At 56.0% G+C, this 14,271-nt stretch overlaps 1 protein-coding gene across 1 annotated transcript in view; it reads right to left on the minus strand.

Moving 5' to 3' along the window:
* Positions 1–1,639: 1,639 nt before the first annotated feature.
* LOC111154696 (alkaline phosphatase, liver/bone/kidney) overlaps positions 1,640–14,271 on the minus strand; it is a 56,544-nt gene continuing 43,912 nt past the window's right edge. The window contains exons 6-12 of the mRNA XM_022514539.1: positions 13,979–14,154; positions 10,236–10,379; positions 8,293–8,362; positions 5,968–6,102; positions 3,893–4,084; positions 3,315–3,434; positions 1,640–2,642 (exon numbers count right to left, since the gene is read on the minus strand). Coding sequence (XP_022370247.1) covers positions 2,377–2,642; positions 3,315–3,434; positions 3,893–4,084; positions 5,968–6,102; positions 8,293–8,362; positions 10,236–10,379; positions 13,979–14,154 — 1,103 coding nt within the window. The 3' untranslated portion in view covers positions 1,640–2,376. The remainder of the gene's footprint in view (positions 2,643–3,314; positions 3,435–3,892; positions 4,085–5,967; positions 6,103–8,292; positions 8,363–10,235; positions 10,380–13,978; positions 14,155–14,271) is intronic.

Genomic DNA, 14,271 nt, shown 5'->3' on the forward strand with positions numbered 1-14,271 from the left:
TCTGCTCTAGCACTTTCCTTGGGCAGCCACGATGATCTTTCAAAAATGAGGCTCACTCCCCAGCTCCCCAGGTGCTCGGTCCACCTGCAGCTCCTTGGAATGGCATCTGAGAACTTCCTGCCGATCTGTCCCCACGGGGTCCTCCAAAGTCCCCTCTGTACCCTCATGTCCTGCCTCAGGACTCCTTGGCCTGTCAAGCCCCAGCTGACTGGTTGCTTTCTCTGCCTCTGGGCCTGCCCCACTGTTCCTGTACTGGTCAGGTGCCCCCTCCCTGCCCCACGGCTTCCAGCTTCCTCGAACTGGGATGGCTTCTGGCAATCTGTGTCTTGAGACAGGAGCTTTCCGAGGACGGAGAGCCTCGCCTACTCCCAGAGTAAAGCAGGGGCCATGAGCTCGGTCTCCACCGGGACCAGAGGGGTAGCACTGTCTTAAGGGGTTTAGTGTAAGAGTACCAAGAGTTCTGGGGACTGTGGCAAATGGGAGAGCCGTACCCTGGACGGACAGCCATCTCTTGGCTCCAATCAGCCATTACCTTGCAGAAAGGTGGAGCAGTACCAGCCAGATCTTCCCTTTTTTTTTTTTTTTTTTTTCCAAAAAAAGCCGGAGAGACTTCATGTCCCAGCCTCTTGTGCAGCTAGTTGGGGTCACATGACTAGTTCTCGCCAATGGATGAGAGTGGAAGCTATGTGTGTCACTTCCAGGAAGAAGTGGTTAAAAAGGGTCTCTACCCCCCTCGATCCCCCCATCTATGTGCTGCTCACAGGACTTCAGTAGTTCTGGTAAGAAAAAGCATCCAGGACTCGGAGGAGGGCAGAGCCACAAGATGGAAAGAGCCTGGGTCCCTGTCACCTGACTGGATGTACCATCACATGTTTGAGATAGAAATAAACTCTTCACTGCGTTACATTCCAGATTTATCTTTAACAGGATAAGGGTTATGTGGATGAATAGAGGTGGATTTGTCAGCCCCTCTCTGTTCTTCATTCCTGAGAAAGCATCTGAGGGCCTTGCAAACCCGTGCTGATGGAGGAGGACGCTCACTCTTAGCTTCTGATGGATGCTGGTGGGCGGGGCTGGGACCACTGCCTCTGGTCCCTGACATGGATTAGTTACAGTAAAGGTGACAAGTGACCTGGAGGCCTTCTTGCTGTGGATTTCAGGGCCCAGAGGCATTCTTCTTGGATTTTCACAGCAACCCAGGACTGGGCTATGTCCCATTTTATTGTTAAGAAAACAGAGACAGGGTGCCTGGGTGGCTCAGTGGGTTAAATAAGCCTCTGCCTTCAGCTCAGGTCATGATCTCAGGGTCCTGGGATCGAGTCCCGCATCGGGCTCTCTTCTAGGCAGGGAGCCTGCTTCCTCCTCCCTCTCTCTCTCTGCCTGCCTCTCTGCCTACTTGTGATCTCTCTCTGTCAAATAAATAAAATCTTAAAAAAAAAAAAAAAGAGAAAACGGAGACACAGAGATATAGAGCCATTTGCCCAAAGTCACACAGGTATGGAGTGGTGAAGCCCCAGGTCGTCAGACAGCCCCTTCCTCCCGGCCCAACGCCACCCGCACTCCTGGGCCCGGAGTCCAGTCCTCTCCCAAAGAAACAAGCTTGTTTCTCTCTCTTCCTCACTGACCACAAAGACTCAGTTCTGTCCTCAGAAATATTTGGAAAGTTTTATTTAAATGTTTTGTGTTCCCTTTTAACCAACACCAAAAAGAGAAAAAAGATTTTTTTTTTTTTTTTTGCCTTTCCAAACAGGAGTGTCCCTTCAGAGAGGAGTGGGCATGTGTGTTAAGAGCTGAGAAATGTCTGCCTGTCCCGGCTGTTCTTCCCGGCCCAGGAAGCCCTGGGGTCGGATGGCCAGTCCCAGCTCACCTCCTGGGAGCCCCTGGCAGCCCCAGGATGAGTGAGCAAACCCCCATCCTGGGAAGAAGAACCGGGTCTCCCCGGCAGGGAGGGACATGAGCACAATGGGACCTGGTGGTTCCAAGAGGGGAGGGGAGTGGGAAGGTCAGATCCAGAATGTTCCATGGAAGCTCCAGGTCTGGAGAAGTGTGTTTGCTAGAAAAATAAGATGCTTTGAGAATTTCTGCAGTCAGCCTTCTCTGCCTGCCCAGAGAAACCTACTCTGTTGGCCCAAGGGGCAGCAGGGAGGGAGTAGAGGCCGGAGGCCGGGAACTGGTCTGGCTCCAGTGGAGGATTCCAGAGGGGAGCGAGGCTGGGCAGCAGACTTTGGTTTCCTGGGTCCTCTTTCTGGCAGCTGTAGAGGCTGTGAAGGCCCCCCTACCTGGCCCTTGAGGGGCAGGCTCCCAGACGGTGGGCCATGCTGAGAGGGGGAGGCTGGCCATCTGTCATAGACTGGTGGGTGCCTGGGCCCTGGGCCCTCAGAATAGGATGCCCAAGGGGAGCAGGGCCAGCAGGAGGAGGAGGGGCCCTGGAGAAGGGCCACCTGCTGAGCTGGCCGAGGCACAGTGGTCCTGGTTGGCACCGATGCAGGCCGCGTAAGCCATCACATGGGGAATGTAGTTCTGCTCATGGACGCCATGCAGGAGGTGCGCCATGGGACCCTTGGCGAAGACTGCGACGTCCTCCCCACCATGGGTCTCATAGCGCAGGGGCACGGCGGACTGCGCCTGGTAGTTGTTGTGAGCTGTGGGCCAGAAGAAACACTTGCTGAGAGCCTGCCGGGGGGCTGGGCTCTGCTGTGGCTTTTCCTGCCCTTCCAGGCTGGCTCGAATGCTCTCCTTCTATAGAGGAGGACATAGAAGCTCGGTGCAGGGACGTCACTTTGTGCAAGGGCTGTGGGATTTGGGGCCGAGTCTATTCTGACACAGAAGCCTCCCCTCGACCCCCAGAAGAGAAAAATCCACCTCCTCTGGGCTGTTTAGTGAACCCAGGAAAGCCTCTCACTGGGCTTGCTGAGAGCGGCACAGTGAGACCCCCAAGGACCACCGGGGCCACTGTGAGCAAATGAACATTCAACCATACGGAACTAGAGGGGCACACGGAGAAGGCTCAGCTCCGGGGAATTACAGCCACAGTGGAAATGGCGGTGTAACAGCAAAAGGCGCAGGGAACCACGTTAAGCCCTTCAGACAACCCTGGGAGGCAGAACTCTTTCCTGGAAGAAAGGGAAGCTAGGAAAGGCAAAATTGCACTACCAAGGTCACAGAGCTGCTCCACGGCGGATGGGGAGTTGACCTGAGATTGTTCTGATCCAATTCCTGGCTATTTGGAGCCTCCCCCGACCTTGGCCATGAGCCTACAGTATACCCAGGCCCATCCCCACGGGGTGCCCTGCCCTGGATTTGGGCAATCTCACCATAGTCCACCATGGAGACGTTCTCGCGCTCGCCACCTACCACCTTGTAGCCAGGCCCATTGCCGTATAGGATGGAGGTGAAGGGCTTCTTGTCCGTGTCACTCACCATGGGGGCCAGACCTGCGCAGGAAGGCATCGACCCAGGGATCTTGGAGCACCAAGACTACAGCTTGGCAATCCCTAGATCCCCTGTGAAGAACCTTGAACCACTCCATGAAGCCACTTTCCCAACCTGATTGATTTCCCCCCAACCCCCCCCCCCCCCGGTTTTCACGGTGCCCACACTCCTCCCGATGGCAGTCCATCCCCCCCAGGCCATGCATCCATCCTCTCTCATTCTTCTATCCACCCATCACCCAGGTAGCCATGCAGCCCCCCACCTGAGCACTCACTTTACTCTGTCCCCTTATCCTGTAACGGCGTCCATCCCCCAACTCTACCTTCTCTTCCTTACTCCATTCTCGCAGAGTCCCACCTGTGCCAGATCCGGAGCTTGCTGCCTCTCCCTCCCTACTCCCACTCCCCGATGGGCAGACCGCGGGAGTGCCCAGTGCCCACCCCAAGCAAGGCCCACTTACCAAAGATAGAATTGCCACGGGGGGTGTACCCCCCAAAGGTGAAGACGTGGGAGTGGTCTGCAGTGACGATGGTCAGCGTGTCTTCCACAGAGGTCATGGTGCCTGCCTTCCCGATTGCCTGGTCCATCTCCACCGCCTCGTGCAGTGCCAGCTTGGCCTTGCCCTCATGATGCCCGTGGTCAATCCTGCCCCCTTGAGACACCAAGGCAAAGGCCTAGGGTGAGGGGGAGAGCTGCACCCCCAGGTCCTGTCACATGACCGCCAGAGGAACCATTCTTTGATGGGGAATGGCCACGTGCCAAGTACCATGTTGGACACATCATGCCGCCGTGCAACCTTTACAGCGGCTCGGTGGGGACAGGTTGTGGACCAAGGGTCCATGCATGGAGAGAGCGAAGTCAGGATTTAGAGCAGATCCACGTGACTGAAAAGCTGGTGCTCTGTCCAGCACCCCTCACGGCCCTCAGAACAGCTTCTCCAACTCCTCGAAGGAGTCGGAGACCTCTGACAGGTGGAAATGGAACAAGCGTGCCTAAAGGCCTACTGAGTGCCAGGCATAACAAGCTGGTGTCTAGTTTCCCCTTCATAACAATCCTAGGCAGAAATGGGTACAAAATCAGCCCCATTTACAGATGGGGCAACTGAGGCCTTAGGTGCAGAAGTGACATGCCCAAGGTGGGATGACTGGGATTTGAACTTGGGTGTGACTCTCATTTTCCATACCTGGGCAGTGCCCACGGCAGGCCTTCATAAAGGCCTCTAAAGTCTGTGCCACCTCTCTCCTAGGTGGGTGCAAGAGGCCTGGCTTTGCACCTGGTTTCAAAGTCATGGCCAAGGGCTGCATGACCTGAGGCGACTCCTTCTTGTTTCTAGCAGGAGGACACTGCCTGAGTGGACACTCCCACTTCTGAGGGTCCTGAGCCTGGGCGTCCTCCCTTCCCATTGGCCTGAGCCTCACCACGGTGGCCTGGCAGGCTGGCAGGGTGGGTCCTTCCTTTGTTGTGGTTCTGGGAGCAGTCACAAAGAGGACTGCTCCCAGGGGAGCCCGTGTTCACCACCACTGGTTCCTGGCTGGGTCCTTGGCGTCAGAGGCCTGTTCAGGCCAGGCTGAGACCGCCATGCTTGAGTGGGAACCCCGGGGTTTGGCAAGAAAGCAGCCAAGCCAGGCGGCCGGCCGCTGGCCTCTGGAAGGCAGAGGGGCCTGAGTGTGTATATGTGTGGTGAGTGTGTATGTGCAAATGTGTGTGTGTGTGTGTGTACAGGGAGAGTTCAGTGAGGCAACATGTGGAACCATGGGAGACAATGGCTGTTAGAACTTTGAAGATTCTGGAAACTTTATCACTTCCTCACACTTCCTATTGTTATTGACTTGGCTATTGTGTAATCATAATAATGGTAATAATAGAAACACCGAAGATTTATTTTCTGCTGGGCTCTGTTCCAAGTACTTTACGTCTCTGAACGCAATGGATGTTAATAATCTCTCTAAGACCATTTTTGACCTCATTTTACAGAAATGTATAGGCAGAGGTCATACAGCACCAGCAAAGAACCAAAGCCTGACTCTAGGGCCTCCCTGCATGCTGGGAAACCCCGTAAACATTGGCATACAACACTGCCAACTCCTAAAGGGACCGACTCTCCCAGTCTGGGGGATCTGGGACATCCCAGGGTCATGAATCTGACCTTGGCCTCACAAGGGCATTGTAACAGATGCCTGCCATCCAGCTGAGAGCTCCCTCAGACTGATAGGTATCTGACGTGAAGGACCCTGGACCTGTCTTTTGGGAGGAGGGAAGCTCAGGGAGGGACCCCCAAAAGGAAGGCTTCCACCTCCTCTTCTGGGAAGCCTTCCTGGACTACTTGGCCTGACAGGTGCCTCGTGTCTAAAGGAGAACAGCTTGTTGGGCTGGGAGTTTCAACACCATGCATAACCCGTCTTCCCCAAAAGGAATTTAGCCTTCTCCCCAAAAGTGGATGGTTGTCTTTGAAGAGTTGGAGCACCCCATCCCCAGACCCGAAGGCCATATACCCAGAAGCTCCCAGGGAAGTGGCCCTGCAGCCTGCGGCCCTACCTTCGACCAGCAAGAAGAAGCCTTTGGGGTTCTTGTTCAGAATCTTGATGGCTATCTCCACCATCTCTGAGAGTGACGGGTCAGTCACATTGTTCCTGTTCAGCTCATACTGCAAGTCCCCAGGCTCAAAGAGACCTAAAAAAGATGTGGACGGTGAGGTTTTCCTGTGACCCTGCAAGGGGGACCCTCCCCCGCAAGGAGCCTGGGCTGTCTCAGGGAACACAGGTTCCCCACACACAACTTGGGGTTAGAGCAAGCCAGGAAGAAGCTGCCCACAGGTGGGTCCAAACAGTGCCCAGCACTGCGGGAGCACAGATGGCCTCGTTTCCCCTTCCCAGCCACACTATGGTGAGGGGATCACCACACGCATTTTTCAGAGGAGACTGGTAAGGGGATCACTATGTCCATTTTACAGAGGAGACTGAGGCACGGGTGCTCAGTAGCTTGGTATCTTCAGCTGCTAAGTGGGCGATCCAGGACTTAAAATCCATCAGTGCAGTCCCAGGTCTGAAGGGCTCCAGACACGGCACCACAACCCCCGGGGCAGAAGACCATGAATTCAATGGGGCAGCTTGGGTATGTACTTACATGTCACGAATAGGTCAGGCTTGAAAGCCATAGTGCCTGGTTCAGGGAAGTAGCAGAAGCTTTGGCTCACTGTCCCTTCTGTTCCCCGAGCTTAGTTTTCTCACTTATGAAATACGACTGATCCATCCCTTGCCCAAGTCACAAGAGTCCACATGTACCAGGTTGGTGCTTCCTGCCCTCAATGTTCCTTCCAGAACACCCTGCCCCTTCCATGAGTTATGTGTACAGCCAGACAAGAGGTGTAATGGATAGAATGCTGTGTGCCATATGCCCTTCTAGGAGCTTTGGAAGCACAGAGGCACCAGCCTCCAAGATGGCGCCCAATAATCCCTGCCTTCTGAATTTACACCCTAGTGTGTCCCCTCCTACACTAAGACTATCCTATGTACCCAATAGAACACCACAGAAATGATGCTATGTGACTTCCATGCCATGACATAAAATATTATGGCTTTAGCTCTGAAACAAGCCACCATGTTGTAAGGACACCCCACCAACTCTACAGAGATCTCCATGTGGTGAGGACCTGAGGCTTCCTGACAATAGCCTGCACCCACTTGCTAGCCATGGGAGGAAGCCATTTTGGAATCCCCGGCCCCAGTCAAGCCTTCGGATGACGGTAACCTCATGGGAGACCCAGCTAAGCCGCCGAAATTCCTGACCCCAAGAAACTGTGTGTAGTCATAAATGTTTACTTTTGTTATTTTTTTTACTTATTTTTCATTTATTTTATTTTTTGGTTTACTCTTCTTTTAAACTGTTTGGAGATAATTTGTTTGGAGATAACAAGTAACTTACACAAGGCATTGGCTCTTTTGTGCTCCTAACAACCCTGAGGTCATTTGCCCCATCTTACAGAACAGTCATCATCCCTACTTTACAGAAGAGAAAACTGAGGCGCAGAGAGGAGAAATCACTTGCCCAAGGTTGCACAGCTTATAGGTGGTACAGTGGGATCTGAACCCAGCACTCAGGCTCTAAGGTCCATGAGGGGGCCTGTTGTGCTACATGGGAACTTACACAGCTCTCCACAGCCTGTGTGTGGCATAGGGTGTTTGTCATGTGACCCAGGCAAGCAGTGTGTGTGTGTGTGTGTGTGTGTGTCTGGGGGATCCTCCAAGGTGCCCAGCTTTGAACCCATAACCTCCAATGACACACCCAGGACCTAGGGGCTGTGCCCCTTGGGAAAGATTGGCAGATTTTGCCACCACTCGCTGGGCACAACAGCCAGGTGGGACAGGGGACCCAGGTGTTGGCATGGCGGGGCTCAGGGCCTCATTCCACCAAGCCAGGGCCCCTCCCATGCTCCCCACTCCCTGGAGGAGGACCTCCGGTCAAACCAGCAGATACAGCCTTGCGGGCTTCTGCCCAGGCCACACAGCAGGATTGGCTTCAGGTCTCCTGCCCCAGCCAGGGGTCAGATTTACCTAGGCTGTGATGCTACTGGGCTGAGGGGCACATCCCAGTCTCCTCCCCAGCCTGAGCTTCTGCTTCCCTTTGTGCTCAATGGAACCACTCACTCTGCACAGGCAGCAGCTTTCAGGCCCAATTCTATGAACCAGAACCCCTTCCATACCTCTCCCAGGTCCTAGAGCCTGAGAGCAAAGGTCTCTAAGTAGGGGGAAGGCTAGGGCCTTGGCCCTCCCAAGTGCTGGACTCACAGCCCCAGCCCCAGGGCACCCAGCTGGGTGTCCTCCATCCCACCTCGCCCCTTCCCCCCAACGTTCCCCCACTTACCCAAGAGATAGTCCACAGTGTAGGGGTCAAGGCTCAGGAGTTCGGTGCGGTTCCAGACGTAGTGAGAGTGCTAGGAGGAACAGCCTTTGTCAGCCACATGGGGGTTGGGGGGTTCGGAGGACTGACCCCAGCTGGTCTCGGGGTCTAGGGAATATATTTGTTTCCTTCAGCCCTTTACTAATCCCTCCTTAAGGCTCTATCATCTGCCTTCAAGAAATGACAAACAAGAAATTCTAATACAGGGGAATGAGAATGGAGAGACTAGGGGCCACTGTGAGCCCAGAGGCAGCAACAGCAGGGGCTTCCTAGTGGAGGTGATGTTCTCATGGGGCCCTGGAGGACAAGAAGCCAGTGACCACCTGGGGTCAGGAAGGAGAGTTTCAAACAGCAGGGATGGATCATGGAGGGAAGAAGAGGAAGATACGGGTCACCAGGGGCCTGGAGTGTCCATCAAGAGTTGAGCACTGGGTGTATGATGGAAGTTATGGACAGCCAAGGAGGAAGAGAAGCCCTAGCTCTGCACCAGTGACCCCATCGGAGAGGGTGAGGAAGTGTGGCTGCCCTAGGACAGAGGCCACAGAAGAAGCTGGCTGACTTATCTGGAGAGGGCACCACTCAGCGGCTGGGCTGGGGGCCGCAGTACAGCCGGGAATCGGCTGTGCATCCTCAGGACAGCCCCTTGCCTTCTCTGGGCAATGACATCAGGATCTGTGGTTCTGGAGCCTCAGGGGCTGTTATGAGAAGGAGGGCGAGAGGGCTGAGGAAGTGCCCAGCTTCACTGAGCTGGTTTCCCTGTGTTACCTCATTCAGTCACTCACATCGGCCCTATGAGGAAAGTAGTTATTCCCATTTTGCAGACAAGGATACTGAGATCCAGATGGCAGAGCCACTTGGTGGTAAAGGGGAGTCTGACTCTAGAAGGGTCCAATCTCTCCCTCTTAGAGTCTACACTGAGCTCCAGGGTTAAGCACCTGCCCAGGCTAGAAGGGTTAAACTCTGGTCCCATGTTCACGTAGAGAAACTGAGGCTGGGAGGAGCCGTGTCTCTCTGGCTTGGGCCAGGAAGGGGCTCTGGCCTGGCCAGGGCTGACTCAGACAAATGGGAAGGGTTCAAAGTGGCTCAGTCCCGCCCTCATTCATCCTGTGGGGGCCATCCTCAGGCCCCTGCCCCCACCTTGCTTTTGGTCCAGCCCCATCCCACAAGCCCCCCCCCAACCCCCAGGGGCCAGTCCTGGAACCCTCAGAAACCCAACCCCAGAGTGACATCAAAGTGGCTCCCAGGCTGCTCCCCACTGTCTTCAGTCCTGACCACAGTCATTTCCAGACCCCATCTGCCCCAGGCCCAGCGGCTGCCACAGCCACTCCAGGGAGCCAGCACTCAGGCCCTGCCAGGGCTCCAGCCTTTCTTCCCCAGCACGTGCCCTCACTGCCAGGGCCAAAGCCAAGTCACGATGGAGGGCTTCCACCTCCCCTCATGGCTCGTGCACTCCCCTAACCGTCCTCCCCCTCCTCCTGCTCAGGGCTGGTCAGCCCCTCCCTTGTGGTCTGTCCCCTCCGGGTTCCCATAGCTCCTGGGCCCTTCGCCATCCAAGCACACAGTGATCCACAATTCCTTGCCCATCTGATTCATCCTTTGGAATTCATGCCCAGCCAGGGGCCCTGCACACAGTAGGGGCTCAAGGGGCTTGAATGTCCATGCAGGTGCTTCCATGGCCACCGTCCTCACCTCTCAGCTAGCTCCCCTGGGTGTCCGCCCCTGGAGGAACTGATTGATCACCTACTATGTGCCATTCACGTGTCTCTTAGACCATTTGGGCCCATCAGGGTTAAGAATGATGACCCCCTCCCCATTGAGGAGGAAACAAACCAAGACTCAGAGAGATGGGACCCAGCCCCTCCCAGCACAAGCCAGCTCTGTAGCCACGGGGCCCCGGGACAGGTTACCTTGTGTCTCGGTTTGAAGCTCTTCCAGATGTCGATGAGGTTCAGCCCGTCCAGCCTCGTGCCCCTGGACTTCTCGTCCATCTCATACTCCACGTCGGTTTTATTCTTGGGGAACATGTACTTCCGGCCGCCCCCCATGATCACCTATGCGGGACAGGAGCCATCAGTACCCCAGGGTTCCAAGCCTCAAGAGCTGGGCTCCTGGAGGCACTGGGGATACTGTGGACACTTCTCCAGCTCGGAGAGTCTTGGTTTCGGTCCACACCGCCCACCCTGAGCCTCTGCTTTTCCTCTTGGGGAGATGAAATCATGAACATACAAGGACCATGGTTTGGGGCATCTGTGTGGAATGTTGGAGGTACTGATAACTTCTCCTACCTAGCTTTCCAGAAGCCTGACTTTGCTCCTGCTCGCTTAAGAGTAACACCGTCTACGGAGCGCCGCCAGCATGTCAGGCACTAAACACTTCCGATATATTATCTTTTTTTTTTTTTTTAAGATTTTATTTATTTATTTGACACAGAGAGAGAGATCACAAGTAGGCAGAGAAAGAGGGGGAAACAGGCTCCCCGCCAAGCAGAGAGCCCGACGCAGGGCTCGATCCCAGGACCCTGAGATCATGACCAGAGCCGAAGGCAGAGGCTTAGCCCTCTGAGCCACTCAGGTGCCCCCCGATATGTTATCTTAATCAACTTCATTACCAAGGCTCCAAGGGAACCCGTATCCCCATTTTGCAACTAAAGAAATGGAAACAGGTAGGGGATTTTTCCCCACTAAGCCACACGGCCTTAGTCAGGATTCGAACCCATGGCTCCCTGACTCCAGCGCGGAGGCCCCGGTCCATCTGCAGAGCTGAGGACGGGGAGACCAAGAGCCTCCTCTCCTCAGCGGGAAGCAGCGTGCCACAGGCAAGAGGCCGCTGCCAGGGAGGTCTCGGGGCCGCCCGGCCGGGAGCCTGGGCAAACAACGGCCAGCGCTCACGTCTGTGTAGTCCCCGCCAGGCTAATTTTACTCACCACAGCTGGTGTGCGTGGGCGGACGGACGCGGGACTGTTTGTTTTCCTTGGGAGTCCATGTTTGAAGTCCTGACTATTTTTAAAATGGGGCCAAGAGCATAACAGTTGCTGCCTGCGGTGACCGCCACACCGGTGTCCTCCTGTCACCGCGGGCGTCAGGCCAGGCCGCCGCCCCGGGACACCTTGGGAGAGCAGAGCCCGGCTCTGCCTGGCCTCAGATCCACCGTCCCAGGCCTGGCATTTCCTAGGCTCCAAGGTCTCGCTTCCACTTCATTCCTTCCCAAGAACCCAGGAGTCTGGGCAGATAGCAGAGGTGGAGAAAGCACCCAGGGCCAGCCTGGGTCATAGGGAACTGGAAAGGGCACGGGCTTGGAAGTCAGACTTCGGTCTGACTCCAACTCTGTCACTTACGGACCAAGAGCCTGTCACTTCACCTCTCTTTCGAGCCTCAGTTTCCTCATCTGTAAGATGGAAGCAACACCCACCGGCAGGATAGCCGCAGAGGGAAGTGCGTTAATACAGTGTTACAACGTGGTCCCAGCACCCGGGAGCAGCCCAGGGGAAGGTGTTCTCTCTGGCAGAAGCAGAGGACACCAGAGTATTTCCAAAGAGGCAAGTTCCTCACGGCCGGCCCCAGCCAGGAGCTCTGGGGGCAGGGCGGGCTCTGAGGGGAAGGAGAGGGGACCCCGGGTCACCGGCCCCCGGCTCCCCACCCCCGTTCCCACAGAACCTGACCCCTTGGCATTTTCAGAGTGGAAAATGAAGCCCCCAATCTTTTATGCCGGGAGCCTCATCATTTCCAGCCCCAGCAGGGACTTCACACGCTCATTAAACTCCCAAATAACAGACTTGCTGTTTGGCTTTGGGGTTTGGGTTTGTGTCTTTCTTTCTTTCTTTCCTTTTTTTTTTTTAGTAAAAGATATTTATTTTCAGGGCGGACACCAGGAGTTGTGTTTCATGTGCAGCCTGAGGGCCGGGGGGCTTTGGGACGATGGAGATGCGAGAGAGGACGGGAGGCAAAGTGGGAAAGAACAAGAGGAAGGGGGGCAGCCTTCGCTCCGGCCCACCCCCTCACTCATGTCCCAGCATGTTCCCCAGTGACCCAAGGACCCCCATCTACACTCACCCCATGGAGCAGGCTTCTCTAAGCTCCGGTCCCCCTCTCCGGCTGTTCCTGGCACATCTCCCCGAGAAGCAGCCCCGTAATTATACCCTGCGCTTGTACAACAAATGTTCTCACATCCATGACCTCATCTCAGCCTCCAGCGGCCCTGGGAGGGGGCAGGTGGGGCGCCCTATGCTTGTTGCACAGGTGGGGAAACTGAGGCTCGGGAAGGGGAAGCAACTTGTCCCAGGATGTGCGTCAAGTGGAGGCAAAATCAGGACAGAGGCTTGGCCTCAGATCCATGCTCACTAGGACAGGTTGCTAGGACTGTTTGTCCCGAAAGGGGTGCTCAATCCACTGCCTGGGAAAGGGAAGTCATGGGTGGGGAAAGGGGCCTTGGAAATTGGGTGGTGCATGGGGGACAGACGGTGGGTCTGAGAGCCAGTCTGTTTGTCCGGTGGTGGTAGAAACAGGTAAGGGGTAAGTGGGACCTAGGGGCTTTCTCTGAGCCCCACTGAACCCCCATTTTAGTTTTGGGGAGCTAACGTCCCCTCGCGTCCTCTCCAGACCCCAGGCGTGGGTAACAAGAGCCTAAAAAAGGAGTAAACCGGAGGTCCTCAACTAAGGTCAGAGCAGGGAACCCCCCGAGAACCGAGGGGACAGTACCTACACCGTGTGTTCGCACCTCTGCGCACGTGTTGGCCTGGGGTGGTAAAGCCGGGATTCGGGGCAGGCCTGTGTGGCTTGTGCAGAATGCCACCACCTTCTGAGAACCCACGAGGTGTCGGGCCTTCCTATGTTGGGGCTTACTAAACTGTAAGGGCTTATTTTATGGGGATCTTGCAATGTGCTGACGAGGGAGCCACAAGTCACCAACAAGCCCTCGAAAGGAAGCTATGGAGGGGCGCCTGGGTGGTTCAGTGGGTTAAAGCCTCTGCCTTTGGCTCAGGTCACGATACCGGATCGAGCCCCACATGGGGCTCTCTGCTCAGCAGGGAGCCTGCTTCCTCCTTTCTCTCTCTGCCTGCCTCTCAGCCTACTTGTGATCTATCTCTGTCAAATAAATAAGTTAATTAAATAAAATGTTAAAAAAAAAAAAGCAGCAGCACGGAAGTTAACTGACCCATGGCCATGCAGCCAGCAGGCGGTGGGACAAGGGCTGGCAGCCGGGAAGCTGAACCACAAGCACTCGTGCTAACCACTGCCCACACCGCCTCTGCTCCAGGCTTCCCGGTCGGGGGCTCCAACCTGTGGCTGGCTGTGCCCAAGGGCACATGCAGGACAGGTACAACCCTCAGATGGCCATGGGTCACGTGGGAGGCGGGTGGGTGAGGGGCTGCTGGTGGAGCAGTGCCGGATCCCCACTTACAGGATAATCCCTGGGCGCCTGATTCTTGGGGTGGTGTCAGTCACACCGGGGCTTAGCCCTCAGCCCCACCGCGGAGAGAGCCTCCAGGGCTTCCCTGCCCCAACCGCAAATCCCCTAATGGGCTGGGAGCCTCCTAGGTGTGTGGGGCGCCAGGCCTGCCGCTTCACCTGAGCCAGCAGAGGCTGGAGGCCCGTCAGAGGCCCCGCCTCACAAGCCTGCCCAGTCCCAGAGCGGCCTGCACCCACAAACTCGCCTCAATGTCCCTGACGTTGTGCATGAGCTGGTAGGCAATGTCCTTGCAGCCCTGGCTCAGGGCCTCCGGGGGCATCTCGTTGTCTGAGTACCAGTCCCGGTCCGCAGAGTGGGCGTAGGCAGCACTGGGGGTGGCGTGGTTCACTCTCGTGGTGGTCACAATGCCCACAGATTTGCCTGGGGTGTGGGAGAGGACGGTTGGCGTCGGCTGGGGATGGGGCGCTCCAAGCTGTCTTCTTCTTCCCTTTCCCGACTAAAGACTGGCCTCCCATTCTGTTCCACTGACTGCCTGGG

This window comes from Enhydra lutris, unplaced genomic scaffold (genome assembly GCF_002288905.1).
Source record: "Enhydra lutris kenyoni isolate GAN:26980312 unplaced genomic scaffold, ASM228890v2 scaffoldscaffold38, whole genome shotgun sequence".
In the NCBI taxonomy this organism is placed as follows: domain Eukaryota; kingdom Metazoa; phylum Chordata; class Mammalia; order Carnivora; family Mustelidae; genus Enhydra; species Enhydra lutris.